Source organism: Chaetodon auriga, chromosome 6 (assembly GCF_051107435.1).
Source record: "Chaetodon auriga isolate fChaAug3 chromosome 6, fChaAug3.hap1, whole genome shotgun sequence".
NCBI lineage: Eukaryota > Metazoa > Chordata > Actinopteri > Chaetodontiformes > Chaetodontidae > Chaetodon > Chaetodon auriga.
In genome coordinates, this window is record NC_135079.1 from 7,973,707 (window position 1) to 7,996,960 (window position 23,254).

The 23,254-nt window shown below is 42.5% G+C and overlaps 1 protein-coding gene across 1 annotated transcript in view; it reads right to left on the bottom strand.

Moving 5' to 3' along the window:
- Positions 1 to 1,993: 1,993 nt before the first annotated feature.
- Positions 1,994 to 23,254, bottom strand: part of tmem117 (transmembrane protein 117) — a 45,306-nt gene continuing 24,045 nt past the window's right edge. The window contains exons 4-8 of the mRNA XM_076733622.1: positions 16,203 to 16,302; positions 13,272 to 13,369; positions 11,147 to 11,306; positions 6,710 to 6,839; positions 1,994 to 5,670 (exon numbers count right to left, since the gene is read on the bottom strand). Coding sequence (XP_076589737.1) covers positions 5,009 to 5,670; positions 6,710 to 6,839; positions 11,147 to 11,306; positions 13,272 to 13,369; positions 16,203 to 16,302 — 1,150 coding nt within the window. The 3' untranslated portion in view covers positions 1,994 to 5,008. The remainder of the gene's footprint in view (positions 5,671 to 6,709; positions 6,840 to 11,146; positions 11,307 to 13,271; positions 13,370 to 16,202; positions 16,303 to 23,254) is intronic.

Here is a 23,254-nt window from a genome sequence, read left to right on the forward strand (position 1 = left end):
CTAGAGGAGATTCCAGTTGATCTGTAGCTATGACTTGCCTCCTCTGAGGGATTTTTCTGGTTTATATTTAGCTGTAGATACAACACTAGCAGTTCTTTTTTTTTTTTCCTTGTGTCTTTCTGGTTTGGTGCTACAAGATGTGTGGATAGAGCAAATGGTAAATAATGCCAAATGTTTCAAAAACGCCTCCAGAAAGTTCCAAAAAACATGAAAAAAGCAGCTTCTTAAAAATTTGATTAAAAGCAGATTGCAATCGACCATGAATGCTGCAAACACAAATGCAGCTACTGCATCGAGGAAGCAGTCAATACACCAGTAACACAACACAGGCATCGGGTTCCAACACCCACAAACAATTTGGGAACTCTGGTTTTGATGTGTTCTCTCAATTACTGCACGGTCCTCCAAAAATCAATATCTCATTTCTCAGCCCAATGGCAGACTTGGAAGAGGCTTCAGTCAAACAGCTAATGCTCTCTGGCAATGAGATATATTTTTTCCAGACAAACAACAGTAACACCTTAGGTGTTTGTGCAGCTACTTGGTTTTCACACAGGAGCTATTTTTTCATATTTGCTGTTAAAAGCACCTAGCTGATGACCTCATTAGGGAGCATTTACAGCGACTGGGGAGGCAGGGTTCATTGCTGTGGATACATTGCTACTGATGATGGACTGCTGCAGAGATTAAAGCTGTGGCATGACGGTCACAGGTCAGTCTTTGTAACTGCTGCTCCACCAACACTCTTTCACAGCTCTCTCCTCTGTGCATTCCCTTAAATCACTGGGTTTCAACCTTCTGGGCTTAAAAAAAAAAACAAAACTTGGCTATGAGGTGTGAGGACTTTCATTAAACAGTCATTTTCTCTTCTAATCTCAGACTGTTTCAAATGACTAATCGTTAGAGGCCTACAATGGTAAATCTGTCCTTTTTTCACAGGAAAAAAAAAGAGTCTACAGCCATGCTAGCAGCTTTGTGAGGCTCTACATATGCACGGCTGTGCTTTGAGCTAAATGCTAATATCAGCATGCTAACATTCTTAGCTTAGCAGCCTTAGCATATATACTTACCATGTTCGCCATCTTAGTAACTAGCACATTTTTGGCATGCTTAAATTCACTAATTAGCAATTAAATAAAAAAGAACAATCTTTTTAGTAGAAATGAATGGGACTGGATGGGCTTCTGCCACCCAGTATAGAGGGAAATTGGCTGTGATTAAGCGAGCGAACTTGTGATTTAAACCACAAATGTCAGCCTCAAGGTGGCGCTAGAGGAAAAGTCAGGATCACCACAAACATTAGGATTCATCCTTTCAGGGATAAGGATGTCCGTATAAAATTTTATGATGATCCATTTCAAAGTTGTTTAAATATTTCCGTCTGGACCAAAGCGGTCGACCGACTGACAGCGACTTCGCCATCCCTGTTGCGACGCCTCTTGCATGGATAAAAATGAAAGAAAAGGTAAGAAATAACAACATCAACAACAACAACAATAATAAATAATAATCCTCTGTAGCAGAGCACGCTTTTTCTCACTGTTTTGGGAACCATTGCCTTAATCCAATTCTGCCTGCGGTCAGGTCACTTTTCCTTCCTCAGACATTTTCAATCCAATCTATAACTCATTTCCACGTATACATGTCCCGTAAACAAATCCTGCGGGGAGCAAAACACATAACAAATTCAAATTGTCTCCCACTGGCATAAATCAAACAGGCCGCAAGCAGGACTCTTAATAATCTGAGCCAGGTGTCATGTGTATGCAGGCTACATATTCAAGTGTCCTTGTGAAGATAGTATCATTATTTCTCATATCGCCCATATTAATTGGGTCAGCAGCTGCAAGAAGCTTGACCTGTGCTGTTACTTGGCAACGATTTCCCATGCTTATAAAAAAAAAGGTAAGATACAATTTTCCTCACTGGGAATTAGATAACAAGAACCTTCAGAAATGTCCGGTTATTGAATCTCACAGTGATCAAAGCAAAATAAGAGTAACAAATGTATGAATTTATTGGTAACACAAGGTTCAACAGACGTACAGTACACTGAGCACTCTGCTTGAAAAAAGCACAAACACGAGAACTGAAGGTCCGTTTTGCAACAGAATTCAAGGAAAGTCGTATGAAGAACAAAGAGGAAAGCCTCACCTTTAATGCAAACACAATACATTGCAAACATATTAGACCCTCTTCAAGTCCAAAGAGGTTCTGCCCTTTGGTCAGACACTAATATCTAATGTGTTCATAGAGCTGTAATTCATAAGAGGATAATTACAGAACCAAGAGCTGCAAACCAATTATGCTAAATAAACTGACCTCTTCACAGAATGGCCTTTGTCAAAAACAAGTGTAGGAGCAAACACCTAATCTCTTCACAAGCCTCCAGTGCGCACACGCACACGCACACACGCACAGACACACACCATGCACTAAGTATAAAACATCCTCCCACAAACACAAATGGCCACCTATGGCTCCACATTATACACACACATGCGCGCGCACACACACACACAGAGGGAATTCCTGTAAGGAGCCTGGAGAGAGTCCCCGGAGTAATTATTAAGTGTTACAGTGTTTTATACAATCAATTAGTGAGGAGACACAAAGGGTCTCTGACTGGCCCACCTCCTGCCAATACACAGCAGCTGGCCAATCAGAGCCCTGTCTGATGCTACAACCCTGATTCCAAAAAAGTTGGGACTCCGTGTAAAACAAATGAAACAGAAGGTGATAATTTACTAATAACTGAAAACAGCACAAAGACAACAGATTCAATGTTTGAGCTCATCAGCTTCATTGACTTTTGTAAATATCTGCTTAATCTGAATTTGATGCAGCGACATGTTTCAAACATGTTGGGACAGGAGCAACTAAAGACTGAGAAAGATGTGGAATGATCCAAAAACACCTGTTTGGATCATTCCACAGGTAAACACGTTCACTGGTAACAGGTGATAGTGTCATGACTGGGTATGAAAGGGGCATCCTGGAAAGGCTCAGTCGTTCACAAGAGAGGATGGAGCGAGGTTCACCACTTTGTGAACACATGATTGGATAAAGGAGATTACTACACGGGCGTGGGAACACTTCATAAATGACTGCATTGTGTTTTAATTTATGTTTTACACAGCTGTCCCAACTTTTTTAGAATCATGATTGTACTTTGGATTCAACTGTAAGACATGTTTACACACATAAAAGCATCTTAAAATTCAAGCAGTTATGGGAAATTAAATGACTAATTTATCATTTAAAGACAGAATAAGGACATTGAATCATTAATTGGCAAATTTAATGTTCTTTTCGTCATCATTATTTTACTATAGTATAAATATACAAATATCAGCAACTTTAATGAAACCATTTAAAACAGCTTTTTAAAATTAATCAATTGATTATAATTAAACACTGCAAAGGTCTTTAACGATTTACTCCGGTGTGCCATCCCCGGCTTCATTACTTTGAATGCAAATAATGCTGAATAAAACCGTCTCTGGATTGGGGATGTGGGGGAACAAAGGACGTGGTTATTTTCAATGCTTCTCTCTTTTTGTGAAACAATTTCCCAGGATATTATAGTACATTACAGTCCATTATAACGCAGAGCAATGCAAAAGCACATAATATCATTCCACTCTGTCTATCGTGAATACATCTTTCAAATTAGCATGTTATCTTATGCAGCAGTATTTGTTCAGAAGTCTGAATCATTTTGGTATCTTTGGTGGAATCTCTATGCAAAGTGAAATGTGGCAAATGTGAAACAATGCTGTTAATAATCTGGTAATGGTTGAGTTAGTAGTTGCACTTTACAGAAAATAACCCAAGGGCGTACTTTTTTGGACAAAAAAAACTCCAAATACACGTATTTGAAAAGAGACTGCAAAGCACAGAGAAATATGGAAAAAGGCAGTGAACACTTTCAAAGCCAGTGTACAGATAAATGCTGCAGGATTCAGATGTGTTTGAAATCAGGGATTTTTTTTTCTTAACAGTAGGATAATGTCTAAAATAAATAATAATTTTTTTTTCATGCATTAACCATGACTGCAAAACTGCTTCTAAAACATTTAAGGTTTATCTAGACATAAAGAAGCCCTGAGCTTTGGAGCAGAAGCCTCCCCTGCACTTCAATAGCATGTTTATGCCAAGGGCAAAACCACCTTTCTCACTCTGTTGGTATTCAGTCCAGGTGCAGCAGCCACATAAGCAATCATGAGGTGGCTTGTTGGTTTGCTTTTTGATCTCTGCTGATTGCATTTATTATCTCTGCAACTAATATCGAATGAGGGGATATGAATAGGTCATCGAGGGTGCACTGATGTTCATAATTATGTCATTTCAACGAGAATGATGCATTTAAGTAAGAGAGACATCACATGAGAACAAATCAAAATGCTTAAGTCTGAGGATCAGATGAGGTAACCATTGTCCATATGATATGAAAGCGTATATAAGACATTAATATAGCAGATCGTAGGTAGGACATCTTCCATTCTGTTGCCTATAGTAGTATACTGTAGACTGTCCAAACATGTCTGTATCTGGACATATGAAATATCAAGGCACTAGTGTAGCTGTAACCATGTTGTGACACAATAAAATCCACCTGACCACAGTGTCACGACTGTAGAAATACTCCTCTGATATAGGCACCAAAATAGTTAACCGTGACAAAAGTGTATTATGAAAATGCAAAATCCGAGCGAGCACCATGTCAGTTAAAAGTTTGCATTGGGTTGTAAAAGATGTGTTTGTTATCAGAATCGGTGCCATTTTAGAGGCCTTTAAAAAGATTGTTTTACAAAAATATATTCAAACTGCAACTGCAACGGCCATCGGGACTGGTTTGGCGATCGTGTGACATCACTTTGTCCAATCTCATGAACAGCTGTGTTCAACGTTTGGTGCAGCTTGGTGTTGTTCCAACAACTTGAGATCTGGACGAACTACATCTTGAGAGTCTGTCCGCAGCTGGGTAGTTCAAAGTCTGGTAAGGTCACGGAGAGAGCTTGCGGACATCAAAGGAGACTGCTGGTTCCTCCTGCTCTGCAGTGTCAATCACAATGCTCGGATGTGTCTCTTGGGTCTCCATGGAAATGGTCGAGTTCGTCGAGGGCGTCGCTCCGAAGTGTGGCCCGTCCACGGAGAGCAGCATGGGCGTTCCCGAGCGCCTCAGGCTGTCACTCATGGTCATGTGCGTCTCCTCTGGTGTCACGCCCATCTCCTTGCTGTACTCCGAAGGCGACTTCCTCTTGATCCTCTCATACGTCTTGTCTTGGTTTTCTGTGAAGGTCTCGCTGTCCTGAAACCGCCCGAACAACCAGATGAAGAACCCGAAGAGGACGAACGCCGCCAGGCTCGGGATGAAGGCCAGGCACTTGACGTCCAGGCTGGCTCCGACGTAGCGGCTGTGGAGGAACATGTCCCGCTCCACGTAGGTTAAGTTGGTGTTGGGGTCGATATTGGTAGAGCGCCAGTCGTAGGTGAGCGTGCTGTGGTTGAAGTTTATGAGCGTTTCTGGCTCCTCCACCGTGTAGATCTTCTCACCAGGCCCGACGTACTGACCGTACTCATAGGGCTTGTAGAAGATCTGGTTCTTCCACATGTTGAGGTCCAAAATCAGCACGAGGAAGATGATGCCGTAGTTGAACCACTTACCTGTAACGAGACACGTGACCCGTATTAGATTAGAAACTCGGGTATCTTTGACAGATAATACAGGAATAAACATGCACAGGCTATACAGATAATTTAACAGACAAGCAGACGGATGAACAGAACAAATCTACTCCAAACAACATTTAGAGGGCAGAGTCAGACAGATCTGCTGTCATGTTCATTTATCAGGAATCCCTCTCCCTTTGCATATGGCTCACGCATTGAGACAGATAGATCCATTTGCAGGTGCTACTTCGTCTACTATCTTCTAACGAGATCACTACATTACCATGAGACAGCCATCTCCCCAGGTTGACTGATAGCAGGCAGATGTCTCCCCGGGTATGCGTGACATCCCTTCCCATCCTCTCCCTGAGATATGCCGTTAATAAGCTTTTAGTTAAACCAATCACGTCGCGCCGGTGCCATTTCCATAATGCTTAATGGATATGCAATGCAGTAGGGTTAACAACCTTTCGCGAATCACTGAACGTTTGAACAGCTTAACATTTAGCACAGGAACATTGGTTTTGTCTTCTCTTTATGGTTGTGCGACGCCGTGTGCACGCAGCGGAACAAAATGGAGAAACCGGTTTCAAATGGGAAATATGGTCGCTCGCTGAGAACATTAAGACACGGAGATGTGAAAGATGATGAGAGATGCGTCTCGCACGACAGGGAGGGCCGCACGGGACCAGGAAACACAGTTGCAGTGGTGGAGCCACCTGTGTGCCACATCAGCCACACATGTATTATAAATGGTTGCTGCGGTTTTGAGTGTTTCCCACGTGGAGGGAAATGGAAAACTGAGCAGAACAGGGAAAGCATGTTTAATATTCACAATACAATTCAGAAATAGGCCAAAGTTATGTCTCCCTCGTGGACATTTCGGGTTCTTTCTGCTATTGAATCAGTTTATGAGTATGGGTGTTAGTTTCCTGTGTTAACAACCACTTAGGAAAGCTTGAGTTACTCCTCATGAAACAATGAGATGATCCTGTTCTTAGTGTGCAGCAGCTGTGGCCGTGTCTGTGCGTACCTGTGATATGAATGTGATACTCCTCTTTAAAGATACGCTTGCAGACAGGAAGCTTGACCTTCACGTGTGTCGTTGACATTCCTGGTAGATTCATATCCAGGTCACCCATGAAGTGAGGGAACTCCCAGTCCTGAAAAACACACACGGTCACATGGGTTTAGGTTTTGTGACTGCGATAATGTACCCTGAACTGTAAAAAAACATGCAAATAAAGGCACAGGAATGACAAATGTCAGCCATGTATCGTGCTTTACTGGATGTTGAACACTTCACTGAACTTTCTCATATTAGCTGATATTAAGTCTCTGAGGAGTCTCTTCACAGACCGCCTGCAGGTCAAACATGGTGCCAGCACGCTGTAGACTGTAGACCACACTGTGTGTTTACAGGTCTGTGCAGTGTACTTACGTGCACAGGGATTTAAAGACGTCAAAACACATCAACAGGCACCACAAACTGACATTTAGAAGCTGCCCATGCCCTGAGGTGTCACTTAGCTCTTTCTGCATATGTGGTTATAGGTGGTGGCAAGTGGCTTTCAGCAAAAAGCAGACAGTACTCTTGATGAGGTTCACATGCAAAACATTGAAGAAATACATTTTACACGTGGCAAAAGTGCCTTGAGTGGCTTGTCATACAGTACATCAAGGCCCACCTCACCCCAAACCTTGATCCCCTTGCAATTCCCAAGAGCCAACCAAACCACGACAGATGTAATATCTACCACACTCCACCTCACTCTGACACATCTGGACAGGAAGAGCACCCACACCAAGATCCTCTTCATCGACTTCAGCTCGGCATTGAATACCATCACACCACAGCAGCTGGTGGTGAAGCTGAGGTTGCTGGATGTGGACTCTGGCATCTGTAACGGAGTTCTTGACTTGCTGGCGCAGAGGCAGCAGACAGATAGACACGGTTGGCAACCACACATCAAAATCCATCAAAGTGAGCACAGGCTCACCCCAGGGCTTCGTCCTGAGCCACCTGTTGTTCATCCTGCTTACAGCAATATTAATGAATCTGCATACCGGGTGGAGGTGGAGCTGCTAAAGAATGGTGCAGATCCAACAATCTCTTCCTCAGCATCAACAAACAAAGGTGATGATGACAGACTTCAGGAGGGCCGGCAGGCATCATCACACACTGCTGTGGAGAGAGGCAGGAACATCGAGTTCCTGGGAGTGCACCTGATGGAGAACCTGACCTCAAACATTAACACCTCAGCTGTCAAGGCCCAAGAGCAGCTCTGTGTCTTCCAGAGACTTAAAAGGGCAAGTCGCCTGGCCCCAGCCCTAACCACCTTCTCCATTCTAACCTACAGTCTCACTTCCTGGCTCTGTAACTGCACAACGATCGAATACCGACATCTATACGGGATAGTAACGACCGCTAGCAAGATCATTGGTGCCCCTCTCCCCTTCCTGCAGGAGATTTACCATCGACGCCGCCTTTGCAGTGCCTCCAGCATCATCAAGGATCTCCACCACCCTTCCCACAGTCTGTTTCCCTCCTGCTGTCTGGGAAGTGGTACATGAGCATCTGTGCCAAATCCAGCAGAATGCTAAATAGCTTTTACCCGCAAGCAGTCAGGATCATCAACACACTGTGTCCCTCCCCGAACATGCCCACCCCCACCTACCCTCTAACCCCCCCATCAGTGCCGGTCACTCGTTGACATACACCAGCTGTCAACGTCAAACTGAAACGTGCACTTTCTCTCTAAATGCATTTTATTGCTCTGTGCTGCTGCTTTTTCTGTATGTTTTCAGTTCCATCGTTTTAGAGGAGCTTTTACACATATATTTTTATCCTTTCCTGTTGTACTGATGTGGGCTGGGAGGAACAGCATTTTGTTTGTATGCAAGTGCACAAGAAAATGATAAAGTAAATCCTGAAATCCTGTGAAGACCATGCATCTCCAAAATGCCAACTTTTCATGGGCGAAGAAACCAGCACCGTGATCAGCTGTGTGACACTGTATTATTCAGTAAATCCAATGAAATTAAAGATGTAGAGAAATTTTCTCAAACTTTGAAGGGACAGTTAACTTACGTGACAAATAAAAAAATGCAACAGTTTATGTGCTGTCTAAAAGGATTCCCCCAAATACTGCTTGTCTGAGGGCTGTAACTGATGCAGGTAAGGAGTAACTTTATAACATCTGATGCTGATCCTTCAATAAAAAAGAAAATGTCTATCATTGGACATAAATTCCAGAATCGTTTTAACAGTGAATAATATTTCTCCTTGCAACCTTTAGAAGTGCAATACATATTTTTTATGTATTCAAAAATGTCTTCATGCACCTGTAATTCATTACTTTGCATTACGCATGCAATTAACATGGTAGAAACAGGTGAAACTAATAAAAATCTCACACAGAGAGACTAACACAGAATTAAATTGCTTTTAAAACGTTTCTTTCAACTTAATCTGCTCGCAAATTGGCTTTTGTCATCTCTATTACAAAAGAAAAACAAAGCACCCATAATTTCAGCATTTTCCCTCTTAGATTATCTGCATGTCCCCCTCGGTTGCCGTGATTTGCACGGTGCCTCGTGCTGCACATTACCACATGTCTACATTCACTATATCCTCATGTGATCCAGAGTTTCCCATGCCAATATCTGTGAGCAGCATAACAGCTTGGTGATGGCCCCCTGGATATTAATTAAGTCCTCCACTCCACTTCCATAGCTGCAGTATCTGTTGCTATAGCACTAACAGGCATGGCATTTAAGCCATGCACCCTCCCTCCCACAAAATAATGAGCCTCTACGACATAAGAGGCAGGCAGAGTGCATCAGCATATCATCCACATGTGTAAATGTGTACAGTATGTGCATATTCACGAGGGACAGAGATATCTAGCATTCAGCTGGGAAAATGTAGAAAAACAGCAGAATTATACACAAAACTATTTGAAAAAAGCAAAACCAAGCTTGAAGGCAAATCCAGACAGGTCATTAATTGGTGCATTAATTAGTTTGAGAACAACAACACCCATCTTTTCTCATGGAGGTGAGAGATTAACTATGGCACCTTGTGCTGGAGGTGAATGAAGCTGTTGGGAGGGCAGTGGCGGATTAATTTTTATTGACTGGTGGAACGTAGCGACTGCCGCCAGAGCTCGGGCCATGTAACAGTGCAGGCTAACTCATAAATAACTGTACTAAACACGCTTGCTGTACGCTGTGCAGAAAATGAGAAAGGCCCGTCATAAACAAATCCATGCAAGCGGGAAATGATATACCACAGAAGTTAAAGGGAAAGAGAGTCACGGGTCCAGAACGAGAGTTAAACGGAGATGTCAAAATAGGGAGCGAGCCCTTCATGTCAAATCAGGTCAGCGGCTGAAAAAGCTGGCCTCAGCAAGAGCATGCTTGTGAGGATATGTTAGCATACTGTAGGCTAAGCTGTTTCTATATATCTGCATAATCACAATAATTGGGAAAATGAATGAGAAAAACTCCACAGTGTGAAGTAATTACTGGCCAGAGCAGCCAGAAGCCCTCCTTAAAATAATGAATTGTTTCAATAAATAAGTCTAGAAATCATTTTTAATGGGTACAGTTGTTCTAATACAGATTACCATGGGAATTATCATGGTGTCCTTGCCAGATTTCTGTGGAGTGGTGTATTTGTAACACTGGGCGGTGCTCTCCCATGCTATTGAGCTATTAGTAATTAGCATAATCAACAGAGTAGAAACGTATATTTAGGAGACACCAAATATTAGTCTTGCAACGTGTCCTCTAATACCCACCAACAAGGCCTGGTGAAATATGTTCATTAAGCATTTGGAGGAGCTGTGTTGAATTAGGCTCCCAGTCAAAGCACATACATGATTGGCCTGCGGTTCTGGCTCCTGGCGAGCATCGTTTTTAAAAAAAAAAAAAAAAAAAAAAAAAAGCCTTCTCCCTCTCTCTTCCTCCTCAATACACGCTTATGTTTTTTTTTTTTTTTGCCAAGACAAACACGTTTGCATATTCATGAGCCACTGACACAGGCTTTATTGATGTACACTCTCCTGTGGGAGGGAGGACATTGGGTGGGAAAAAACTCCAATCTTGTGAGTCATCATTAAAGAAAATAAACTGGGCTCACAGGGGAGAAGGGGAGAAAAAGGTGAGTTCATGGCTGAGGTCTGGGAAGGAGGGATGGAGGGACCAAAAGAGAGGAGATGGGAAGGAGTAAACAACAGTTTGTATATATATATATTTGTGGGTGTACGTGCATGTGTTTGTGTCCATGCCAACTGAGAGTGATCAAACACCTCTCTCACTGCTCTGTGCCGCAGTGCCCCATTGATGAATAGGGAGGGAGGGAGGAGGCAGGGGGGAGGACGGGGAGTTGGCAAGATGGGTAGCAGAGTAAGCCAAGAGACGTCCCAGCTCCCTTTTTTTAATTGGCCACAGGGGAGCGGTCTACCTGCATGACAATGAGGAGGTCGAAGACCAAAATGAAGGAGGCCAGGAAGGCTCTGGAGACCTCGTCGCTGGGCAGGAAGCCTCGATTCAGGTTGTCCCAGCTGATCCAGTCGGTACTGATGACCAGAACCACCACCGACGTGAGAGAGATGAGCACTGTCCTGCAGGGAGAGGAGGGGAGAGAGGGAGGGGGGAGAGGAGAGGAGAGGAAGGAAGGAGAAAGGAGATGAGAGGACAAGAGAAGAGAGAAGGTGGGAGGACAGAGGAGAGGAAAGAAGGAGAGAGGAGATGAGAGGACAAGAGAGGAGAGAAGGTGGGAGGACAGAGGAGAGAGGAGAGGAAAGGAAGGAAAGACAGTAGACAATGAGGGGAGCAGAAAGAGGAAGAAAAGGAAGAGAGAGGAGAAATGAGAAAATGAGAGTTGAGAGAAGAAAGAAAGGAAGGAAAAGGAAAAAGATGTGTAAGAGGGAAAGGAGAAGCAGAGGAGAGGGGAGGAGGAAAGAGAAGGAAGAAAAGGGACAGGAAAGAGAAGAGGAGGAGGGGAAAAATGTCTATGAATGACGCACATTAAGAAGACCTTGAAAAAAACGTAAAATTTCAAACTGGATGACGCGCACACTTAATGTTGTATATCCTGGAAGACAAACGGCTTCACTTCCTCGCCGACATCAAGTGCGAGAAAAGATAAATCAAACACTATTGTTTCTCTTTCCATGCACTCAATAATGTGTTGAACAACAATTTTACCTGGATTTGAAAAATGGCAGCAGATAAGGCTCCCAGGAAGACGAATGTGCATAAAGAACAACGGTGTCTGTTAGTGGACGCAGAGACAATGCAATTCAAAACTGTCCCGCGTACATATTTCCATTTATTTACATATTCAACACGAGCCAAAGTACTTCATTTACCTGCGTGCAGCGCCTGCTGTGTTTTTATGCATTCTCTCACACTCCCAGAATTGTGTTTATGTCACATTGCCGTAATTCTGCCTTCACTGTTTACTGGAAAATTTCACAGCCATCTGAAGAGAGGCACAATGACGATTCTCCACTGTCTATTTTGTCTCAATGTCACCCAGCGATTACTGTGCCGTTGTGTGCATTCTCACACCGCACATCGGCTGGCTGCATTGCAGGGAGCGCATGCCAGCTCATATCCCATTTCAACTGCTAGGGAGATATATTTTGAGGATTTTTATTATTCCACAGTGAGATTCTTTCACTCTTGGCACCGCCCGTTACAATTTGCCACGACCCCTCGGCTCATATTGACAAGACGTATCCAGCAACACATTTATCAATCATATTTCAAGCTCTGAATTTCAAACGATGGCTCGTCAAATCCGGCATTGATTGTGACAGCACGAGTCGGGCCATCCATCAATAAAATGAAGGGCTGCAGAAAACGTCACAGAACAATTCATCTGCTTGCATTCTAATCGCAGGTGAATCGATTCCGCGAAAGGAAATGTCGAACACCGCGGCCAAACTGTCTTTGAAGTTTGAGACATCTGTGTCTTGAGCTCTCTGTGTACATATCAAACAGATGTCAAACTGTTTCAATCGTATCCCCTTCTCCGCATGTCCTTCACTTCTCACTACGACCCTAAAATGAACCATCGGAGAGGCGTCTGCATGTCGTATTTGACTGACAGCACCGCGGAGACAAAACACTGGTGGGGTAATGCATCTAAACAGGAACGGTTCTACTTGGCCGTCCAGTAATGGGCATATCAGACATGGTTTGCAGCGTTTGTTTAGCAGTTATTTAAGGGTCACAGCTCGTGGTACAAGAAGTAAAAGGCAGGGCCACGGTTTGCCCCGCGACCTTGCCGTGTCCATTGATTTCCACCCTGTTCTCCTAATTAAAGGTGCTGACACTGAGTGAGGGAAGATTAACACGACTATTGACTGCGTGTAACCCTGCAACGGGCTGGAGAGAGCACATGTGCATACAAACACACACACACACACACATACATAGCCTTTTAGCAATATACTGTATAATGCATTTTGTAAGCTACTGGGGTGGAGACACTGAAACGAAGTCTTAACATGCACATGCAGGCAAAGACACACATGGTCTCACAGACAGCTCCTCTCAAGTGGAAGAAGACAGTATACCAGAAGAGAACAATCCTGTTGTTGCCTTGTTTCCAGAACCTTCGGGCTGCTTTGCCCCAGTCTGGGTAGTGTTGATCCTGGAGCATCATGTCTGTCACCTGCAGAGAGGGAAAGAGGAAGGAAGGAGGAGAAGAGAGGAAATGAGGAAAAAGGAGATGTGAGAGGAGGAAAAGGAAAATGACTTGATTGCTTATGAAGATTAGATGTTATTAGTTTAGCATAAAAACTGAAAATAGGTGCAAAAAGCTAGCTTGACTGTGTCCAAAGGTAGCAAAATATACTAATTAACAGGTTATATCTTGTTTTTTTAATTTGTGCAAAAACCAAAGTGCAAACATGTGGCCTTTCTGGGGGTCCATGCTGTTTCTGCAAGTGCAGCAACTTCCTGGGAGTCATTTTTTCCCACTTTTTGTTTTTGTACAAATTAAACAACCAAGAACAACCAAGATATGTTAATTAGTAAGCTTAACAGAGCCAAGCAGTCTGTATCCCCCTGCTTTTAGTCTTTGTGCTAAGCTAAGCTAACCTCCTCGATGCAGCTTTATATTTAATGGGCAGACATGAGAGTGGTATTGATCTTCTCATCTAATTCTCGACAATAAGCAGAAGCTTTACGATTTCCCTTTAAGAGAAATGACTGATTAATGCTTTATGACTTCCCTTTAAGGGAAATCATTAAACTACACTATACAATGATATTTCAGACAACAGTATGCTTTCAACTTTGAGCCCAAAACTGGGTGAACGCCCTTTCCTGGAAAGGAAGGAAATGATAAATAATGCTAAATAACAGGCATGAGAAATGTGACCACAAGGCTATTTAAGTTGAAGTATTAATTGTTATTGAGGAACACTTCAGCTGTGATTAAATACTATTGAGTCTGTGGTTACCTTCACTACAGCTTTCTTAATTATTAATGCTGTGGTTGAACCTGTCTTTCCTCTGCCTGCATCAGTTGGTGATGTCTTCACACTGCCAACCTTAATGTCACTAAAAGTTAGCACCGGCAGATTTTCCTACATGGATGCAGAGTTTTATCAGAGCATTTTATTGCCTGAGTGAAAAATGCCCACTATATTCTTTGTGTGGAGCCGCTGCAGAGGCAAGGTCAATTCGTCAATAAAGCGCCTCACTGCAGATACTGTAGCTCGTGTTGGACAAAGGATTTGAATCCGGCAGTCTGTGAGATGTTTCTGGCATTGCAGCGCTGCAAAAACAGACGCTTCCTGTTCATTCATCTCGTGAAGACACGCTGTAAATCTGCTACGCCGAGGAGACACAGAGGTCATCTTCAAAGTGCCTTGTTGAATTAATCGAATGTAAAAATCTTGTGAGTAATTTCTAGAATCAGCACTTTGCCGAACTTTCTCCCTCACACATCTCCTTCTCCCTGATTCACCTTCTCTCTCTCGCTGCCTCGCTGCCGTATCCCTTCTGACCAGACTTCTACATTTCCCTTTCCCCTTCACCTCTGTTTCCTACCCCTTTCCTTCCCCCACCTCCTCCTCCCTCCCCTCTCTTGTCTCTCCTTCCTCCCGCTCTCTTTCTCTGCAGTATGTACTGTAGAATACTAATGTGACCGGTGAGGGAGCTTGTCAAGTTGTCTCAGCAGTGTGCATGCCGGTGTCAGAGCCCCACTCCTCCCACCACAGGTAGCCCACTCCCGCTGGAGCTCTCCTCCTCACTTTATGTTGACAAATGAACAGAGGTAGGTTTCTCCTCCAGCATACTGTCCCTCCCTGTGCATTCGTTGTTTCCTCTGACCCTTCTAAGATCAAACTGCATGTTACTCTGAGGATTTGGTAGCAGATTAAACTGGATCGGCACAGAGGGCTTCAGAGGATACACCTGACCCTGAAATTAGTAGCGTGTGTGTGAAGAAAAGCTACTCCGTGTAACTTGTATATGATTTTAATGTACTTAAATTAAGACTCTGATGCCAGAGGATGCCATTGATGGTAATTAGCTAATGCAGGAATCATACACTGTTATCCTCTCAGGCTTGGCTCGGCATAGTCAGACTTGGCTTGACTTTCATCAGCATAATACCACATTCATGTCGTGTGGGATGGTAGGCATGGGAAAGATTTCCCTGTTTATGAAATGTGAACATCGTGTCATTTGACGACTCAAGATGGTTGTAGCACTGCACAGTTGCTTTAAAAACAGGCTTTGACTAACGTGAGGCGTCCATGTTTGTTTCCCTTTTCAGGCAGCTTTCATATTATTAAGCACCAAATCGTAAATATTGGATGTTTTAGAAAATTCAGCTGTTTACAACCAGAAACTGGTGATTCTGGTAAATCTTATTTGATACGTACACAGCATAAGATGCACTTCATCAGCTACAGTTGTGCTTCGAGCAAAAGGCTAAAAAAAATTTAGCATGAATGAAAAATTAGCACGCTAACATTGGCATTTTAGCATGTTTACAGCTAGCTAGTGGAAAATGTAACTATGAGTGTTAACAAGCCGACATTTTGCATTGAACTTTTAGAATGCTAGCATAGCAAGTTAACATGCTAACGTTTAGCTAAGGCTGGGTATTGAACTTCAATACTTTCTAGAACTAGAAACTTGGTTACAAATGTCTGGTCACACTTTTATCATATATTACCACATTTAAATCATGATTTTCATCAATTTCAGACTATAGTTGTTGCATGGAAAGAATTATTGTTTTCATATCAGTACTGAAAAATTGTTTAGCATGTTGGGGTAGCATACTAATGCTTAGCAACTTAGCATGCTATCATCAACATGAGCACTGAGCATTTAGCTAGCTGGTGGAATGTGGCTATTAAATTTGGTTATGAACCATAGATATCTGCAGTCACAGGATTAAAATTCATCGATGTAAACTTAAATCTTTCCTTTCATTAATGCAAACATCATCTAATGTTTAGGATACATAAGAGCTGGAACCTCACCATCCAAGCAGTGACAAAGTCTCCCATCCACGTCCCCACGGCAGCAATCTTCATAAAGCTCTCATTCCTGATGCCCATGTACTCTGTCACCATGTGAGGCCTGCAAGGAAAGAAGACCAAGAGTGAAAAGGACATAAAAAATGTAGTATATGTTATGAGGGTAGTAAAGTCAGGCAGAAAAAAAGGTGGCAGGACGACAAAAAGAGCCAACAGAGGGAGAGGCAGTGCAGGGCAAGAGAGAAAATGGTCACTGCCACTAAGTATCATGATGCTAGCTGTCACAGTCGATCAATATCAATCTAATCCTGTGAAAACAATGAGCGATGGGCTTAACCTTCCATAAAGCCCTAAGGATTGTAAACAATTTACACCAGCGCGAAGGAATTTATGCAGTATCACCGCTTTCATTTGGTCCTGTAGTGTTTGGCAAATTACCCATTTGTTTGGCAAATTTGTCTCGTGTCTAGTTGATTTCAAATCAACACTGCCATCCCATTGAGATCCCTCCAGTTAACGCAGTGGATCTGAGTGAGCTCGGTTAACATCAGCTATAGCAGCACAGAAGCAAAACATAGACTGGGCCATGACACGCCATCAGAGAAACAATCTCACATGCAATAGTATCTGATAAGAAATGACATGCTCTCTTTGGAGTCCTAGTTACGCCTTCATCTCTGTACAGTAAGTGAAGATGAGAAGCTTTGTTCAGCCCTGCAAACCCACCCACCCAACACACTCGCACCACATCACTCCATTTTCTCCAGGTAATAGCACATGGAGGGAGGAAAAGTGGGTCAGTCGCCTCCTTTATGGGACTAGTGCCGGGAAGCGAGGAGGAGAACAGAGGGGAGCGAGGGGGCCTGTTTGATCTCCTGGCAGCTAGTGTCTTAGACGCTGAGTGGAGCAGGTGGGCGCCCATCACCTCCTGCTCAAGCCCCCTGTCACCCCCCACAGGTCACACTCATGAATATAATAGATGGCGATGGATAGGACTCTGGCTGTGCTTTCAAGGGGTCGTATTTGAAGTCAATGGCTCCATTCGTCTTTGTTTTCCCTGGTCATTTTCTGGCCGCCAGAAAACACCAATAAAAAGGTTTTCTATTGCATAGAGGGCTCTGGGAAATCTGGTCTAAACCTTGCTGGTGTATGGTTCATTTCCCCCATCTATCTATCTGTACGTATATGTTTCCCTTGTTCTTTCATTTCCATTTCATCTTTTAGCTGATTGCATTACGAGTTCATTTGGTGTGCTGTTCACTTTGTAAATGAGTCTTTGTCAGACGAGTCTAAACAATCTGTAAAAAAGCAGTGGCGGGTAATCCTTTCAAGCTATTAGCTAACGCAGCAGCTTTAATAGGTGTTCATTTTTAATTAATGTTAATTGCTCGTGCCTTTTCACATAATGCCTGAGTCCAGATCTGGAAAGCATTACAATTGCTTACAGGCAACACAGAACAAGTGAGCAATTGCGGCGAACCGGTGACCCAAAAAGGCAACTGTTTTCAATTACCTGTTTACAGCAATTGTGCGAGAAATACCCTTCCCTGGAAGGAAACAGTGTAAATCATATGTCATCATCGCAGCACGCATTTAACGGATTTGACAGGATTTTATCGATCAAAACGTGAAGTACCGCAGGTGACGCACTGCTTCACTCGAGCCCGCAAATAAAACGGCCTTGATTGGAATGGCGATTTATATCTGCATTAAGTCAGTTAGACATTCAGTGGTTTGGCTCTGTTCCAGTTACCAAGGAGGTCCCATTGGGAGTCATTTACCCACAGCAAAACTCTGATCGATACTTCTGGAAATGCTGTCTGGCACCACATGCTTGGCTTTAAATCTAAAAACACTACCCTGCCGCCAACCCCTGCCCTTCTCACATATTTAATTGAGCAAATGTTACCCCTGTGCTGAAAGAGAGGCCTTTCTTTTTTTTGCAGAGCACCTATGATGAGTTTGGGGACTCTTTGCACTGCATGATCAGAGGCAGAACTCTCTGACTTATTCATGCTGACTGAAAATTTAATGGCCTTTAGAGCCGGATGACCTAATGAGAGAATTCAGTGTAGTGGAACATCAGTACAGTAGCACCATGAATAATCAGCCCCAAAATGGCTCCCGTGGCTTAATCGCAGAGCCAGTGGCAGTGTCAGTGCCAGCACGGCCGGCTCAGCCAGCTTTGACCCTCTGTGGAATGTTATCAGGTTTCCCACACTTGTTCAGACATAATATTCAAGGACATTTCGATGCCTTCCAAAGTCTTGTTCCATCATATGCAAGAAATTACAATTTTGCGCCACAGAGGGAGCAGAGTTATACAGTCAGGAGTTCGGACGTTACCCCTGCTTGACATGAAGCAGTGAAAAAGGCCATTTTAACTGTTGCATTAAAGTGGTGACCTGCAAGATCACTGCTTTTTTTCTGGTGACATTGTGATGTTTTTGAGATTGCTAAAACTCGAGTTTTCCAGTCAAACTGTTGCTTTTCCAAAGATAAAGTGGATCACTGATGAATGAATCTTCTTCCTTTGTCTGTCTAACAGTCAAAGAGACAAATAGAATCAGTTTACAATCATATATGACCAAGAAAAAACTTTAAAACACCCAATTTTTGCTTAAAGGGTGACAACAAACAAGTTCCTGTCGACTGGCTGATCGATTAATTGACTAATTGTTCCAACTCTAATTTAATGTATGATGATCTAAAACAGAGAGAAGATGCAAGTCTTCATATTTGAGAAGCTGAAACATTAATGTTTAGTATTTTTACTTTACAAGAAGCTTGAATGATTATCATAAAAATTGTTCATTGTATCATCTGTTTCAGTGCTAAAGATATGATCATATCAAGCTCTCATTTTACAATGTCATTAATTATTTGAAGCATTTTAAGCAGCTTTTAATGACTGATTTTTGTTTTACACGTGTACACATGATGTTTACAGCCACACAGTTCTCTGCATAGAACATTGATTTGTTTATTTCATATGCGGTTTTGCATACATTTGCCACATCATGCCAGAGTCATTAAAAAATGAGGATATTGATTTCAGCCTCATCACCCAATGATAAATCAGTTTAATCACATGAAAATGTGGCAGATTAAATGTATACAAGCAATGCGCGGGTACATGAAAGCATGCAGTTTCAGACTCTTGGTAATGGAGTGGCTCCTCTTAAGAAGTTTTAAATACATCTAAACTTATAAAAGCCCATTTCATCTACAATCCTCACTGCAGCATAGTGCCAAAAACACTTTAGCAATGCCGCACTTTACTATAAAGCCAGCAGTTTCTACAACTCCAAATATTCATCAAATTAAAGGAAAAAGTTTACAGTTTATTAATTTTATTTTAATCAAAGGCCCAGCTCAAGGATTTTCAGAGCCCACGGGAGCACTGATAATTAAGGTTATAAAACAGCATACTGAAAGAGCTTTCACTGCTCTGAGTCATCACATACCCTGACTCCCATACATTTCTTCACTGTCCACTTGGACATATTTGCCTTCATGCTGGGGTTTATAAACTTGTTTTCTCTGTCAGACTGTCAGTTATTTAGTGACAACTGAGTGACCTCTCCTGCCCTGGAAAGGCTGAACTCATTCAGAACATTAAATTGCAACCTTGGCTGTCTCCACATTGAAATGCATTGCTCGTCTCCTAACTGTGCACTACAGTACCTAACCTCGTATTTACAGTATACAGCGCTGAGCGGCAGCCGTTACCAGGGAGCATAAAGCTGTCAATACATGCTCTCGTCACTATCACTATACCATCTCCCAAGGCAACTTAAAACTTCAATCTCAATTCATCGCTGCGCAGAGAATTGGCCCACGCATTGTATTAAACTGGCTGAAGATTGAGTCCTTTTAGTCCTTATCATTCCCCTGGCTCAGGAGTGGGAGTGAATACCATTGGGCAATATCCCACTCAGCATTGTATCAGGCCCTCCATTCCCCCTATCAGCTTTCCATTAGGACAGAGGGGTCCAAAACCAGGCCTCCATGTACCTCAACACTGAGGCTGTGTACACTGCTATCCCCAACAAGTGGGCAAAAGACGCCGTTTAGAACAATATAGAGTACATCCATCGACCCTGACCTCCACCCTCAGCACACTCTTCTGCTGTACAATAACGACACCTGACCAGGCCAGAGTCATGATTACTTATGTTGAAAAGAGCACAAAGACAATATATTTAATGTTTTACCACATCAGCTTCATTGATTTTTGTAAATTTGATGCTCAGGCTCAGTCGTTCATAAGCGAGGATGGAGCGAGGTCCACCACTTTGCGAACAAGGATATTACTGCATGGACTACATGAAGTTTGTTTACAGATTATTGCTTTCTGTTTTGATCTTTCACACAGTGTCCCAACTTTTTTGGAATCAGGTCCGTTGTATTTAGCAAAGAAAAAACATGATTACCAATGCAATGAAGGCTGATGAAATAAAAGTAAAAGTAAGAAGATTTGAGGGAAAAACTAAATCCAGCAAAGCACTAAATGCAGCGGAGTCAGAAACCAACGTGAGTTCATCCTCCACTGCTGAGGAAACTGACAGAAGTGACAGATGTGGAGGAATCAAAGACACATCTGCACTGCTACTGATGGATATTCTCTAAATTTCATATAAACGCACATCCTGAATATGATCATGGAGACCGTACCTCAAATAATTTTTGTCTTTCCACAAATTGTCACTATCCTGTGAAAACTGATCATCTCCAGAGTGAACTTTCGGAGAAAAGCATTCATTTTCAGCCATGTGACAAAGCCATTTTTCAGAAAACAGACATAAAAAATGAAATCATTTTAGACCACTGGGGAAAAAAAACTAATTACTCCTAAAACATAAAACTGACGAACTGAAAAAGCTTCTTTCTGGTTGTCTTCAATAACTTCTGCACTGTGTGTGGTATTCAGAAATGTCAGGACATGCTTTATGATTTTAGTGAAAACTGGCCACAGAACATCAATCAGTCAATGCACTGAAGGAGGACGACATGCAAAGCGTCAAGCTCTCAAACAATGGAGCTGAAAAACTATCAGATATTCACTGTCAGTGTGGCTGCGTGTCACTAACATGTAAACATACACGGACAATTCATCTGTCCTGCCACAGTACAAAACCCCTCCCCGCCTTCCAGCTACACATACACTCCTCTATAATATAATCCATGGATTATATATCCCCACTGGACACACAGCGCTGTCGAGTTTATGATGTTTATTATTTACAACTGGGTTTCTCTTTATGTGACAGTGATGTACGTGGAGGGCTGCAGCCACCAACCGCTGACGCTCCTCCCCTCTGTCCCAGAAATGGCAGGGTACTATAATCAAATGGGAAACGACGTCACTGCTTCATATAGCTCGCAGTCTGTTTCGAAGATATTCTGAGAGAAGAGAAAACGAGCTTTACACTAACTGAACACGTGTTAAATGCATAATGAGTCATTTTTGAGATACCAACGTAATGTCCATGTGTAGGAGTGTGAAAGACAGCAGGAGATATGCTTAGAAAGTCGGTGTGGGTGTGCGTAAGTATGAGAGAGGCAGAGCGAGGAAGGCAAAGATAGATCGATTAATCTGCACTGCAAGATATTTACTGCGCTTTACAAACACCCAGAGTCTTCTATGTCAGGGCTTCATAGTAAAACTGCTTGGTGTGGTGTTTTGTTACGTCCAGCATCTCATGTTATGACAGAACTGATGAGCAAATCAGTCACTTCAAACTTCTGTTTCCAGCTGCAACTAATGCTTATTTTCATCGTAGATTCATCTTGCCTGTTATTTCATTTTCAAAGTTTAATAGTTAGATTATTTCTGAGGCCAAACCAATTATATTTAGCTTTTTCTGACCAGCAGCTCAAACAGTCCTACAGGAAAAGATCTTCAGTTTTTCATCACATAACAGGCTGGCAACCAATGTCACAGCTGTGTAGCAGGAACCACAGACTGTGGAGCATTTTGCTAAATCAATTAACTGTTTAATTGATTTTTTTGTTTTTTTTTTGTCCTTTGCCAAATCTTTTCAGGTCTAATCTTATTATCCTCACATAAGAGAGGAGAACACGTTTCATCATTGTCTTTCAGTTTAATCATGATAATATTCAGTAATAATAAATCAGTTTTGTCTAATTGTTTTATTTAAATTACAATAATGCGTATGTGTGGCAGAGTCCTGTACAACACACAAACCAGCAGGTTTTCTGTGGCTGGAGAAGCTTTCCAGACTCTTTCAAACTGCTGGCGTCGACTGTCGATTGGCTTGTCTGATCCAAGGGGTGGGACAAGTCATCTATAGAGCAAAACTAGCTGACTCCTGAATGTACGCGTACCTGCGGCTTACGTTAGCAAACCAGCCAGACACACACATCAATACGACAGCTGCAACGTGTCTATATGTAGATCTACATGAACATTCAAAAGCTTGATTTGATTACTCTGTGTTCTTTAAGTGTACATAGAGAGAATGGAAGAAGAAACTGGAAGCTTAGCATCAAAATCTGTGCAGTTTTACGTAGTGTGAAACTGCACAATAATACCTACAACAAGCTGGAATTAACAGGCGTGTAGCTCTAGCAGAGCTTAAAGCTTCAAACTACATACAGGAGGTTAGCTGAGGGTTAGAGCTGCTGGACTTGGATCGCGCAGTATCAGCTGAATATTTTACACCTTTTCAGTCTAATGACTGAGCAGACTGCAGAGGGACAAAGAAAAACCGGTTCCCAAATTGCACTGCCGTGGTTCAGTAATGATCCAGGGTCACTTACACTTTTCTGGACTGAAAAACAACTTAAAATTGAAGAGAGTCTGGGGGAAGAATACCACAATATTCTGCCCTGTCATGCAACGCTGTGAGGACATCAACTAAATGAACGCTTTAATCATTTAATTATTCGCCTTTCAGGGCCAAAACTATTTCAAATATAAATAACACACTTGGTGTCTGAATAACACGGTTTTTATCTATTTTAAAATAGTCGTGATTGAAGGAAAGAAGAAAAACATCAATAAAACAGGTATTCCAAACTTCTGAACG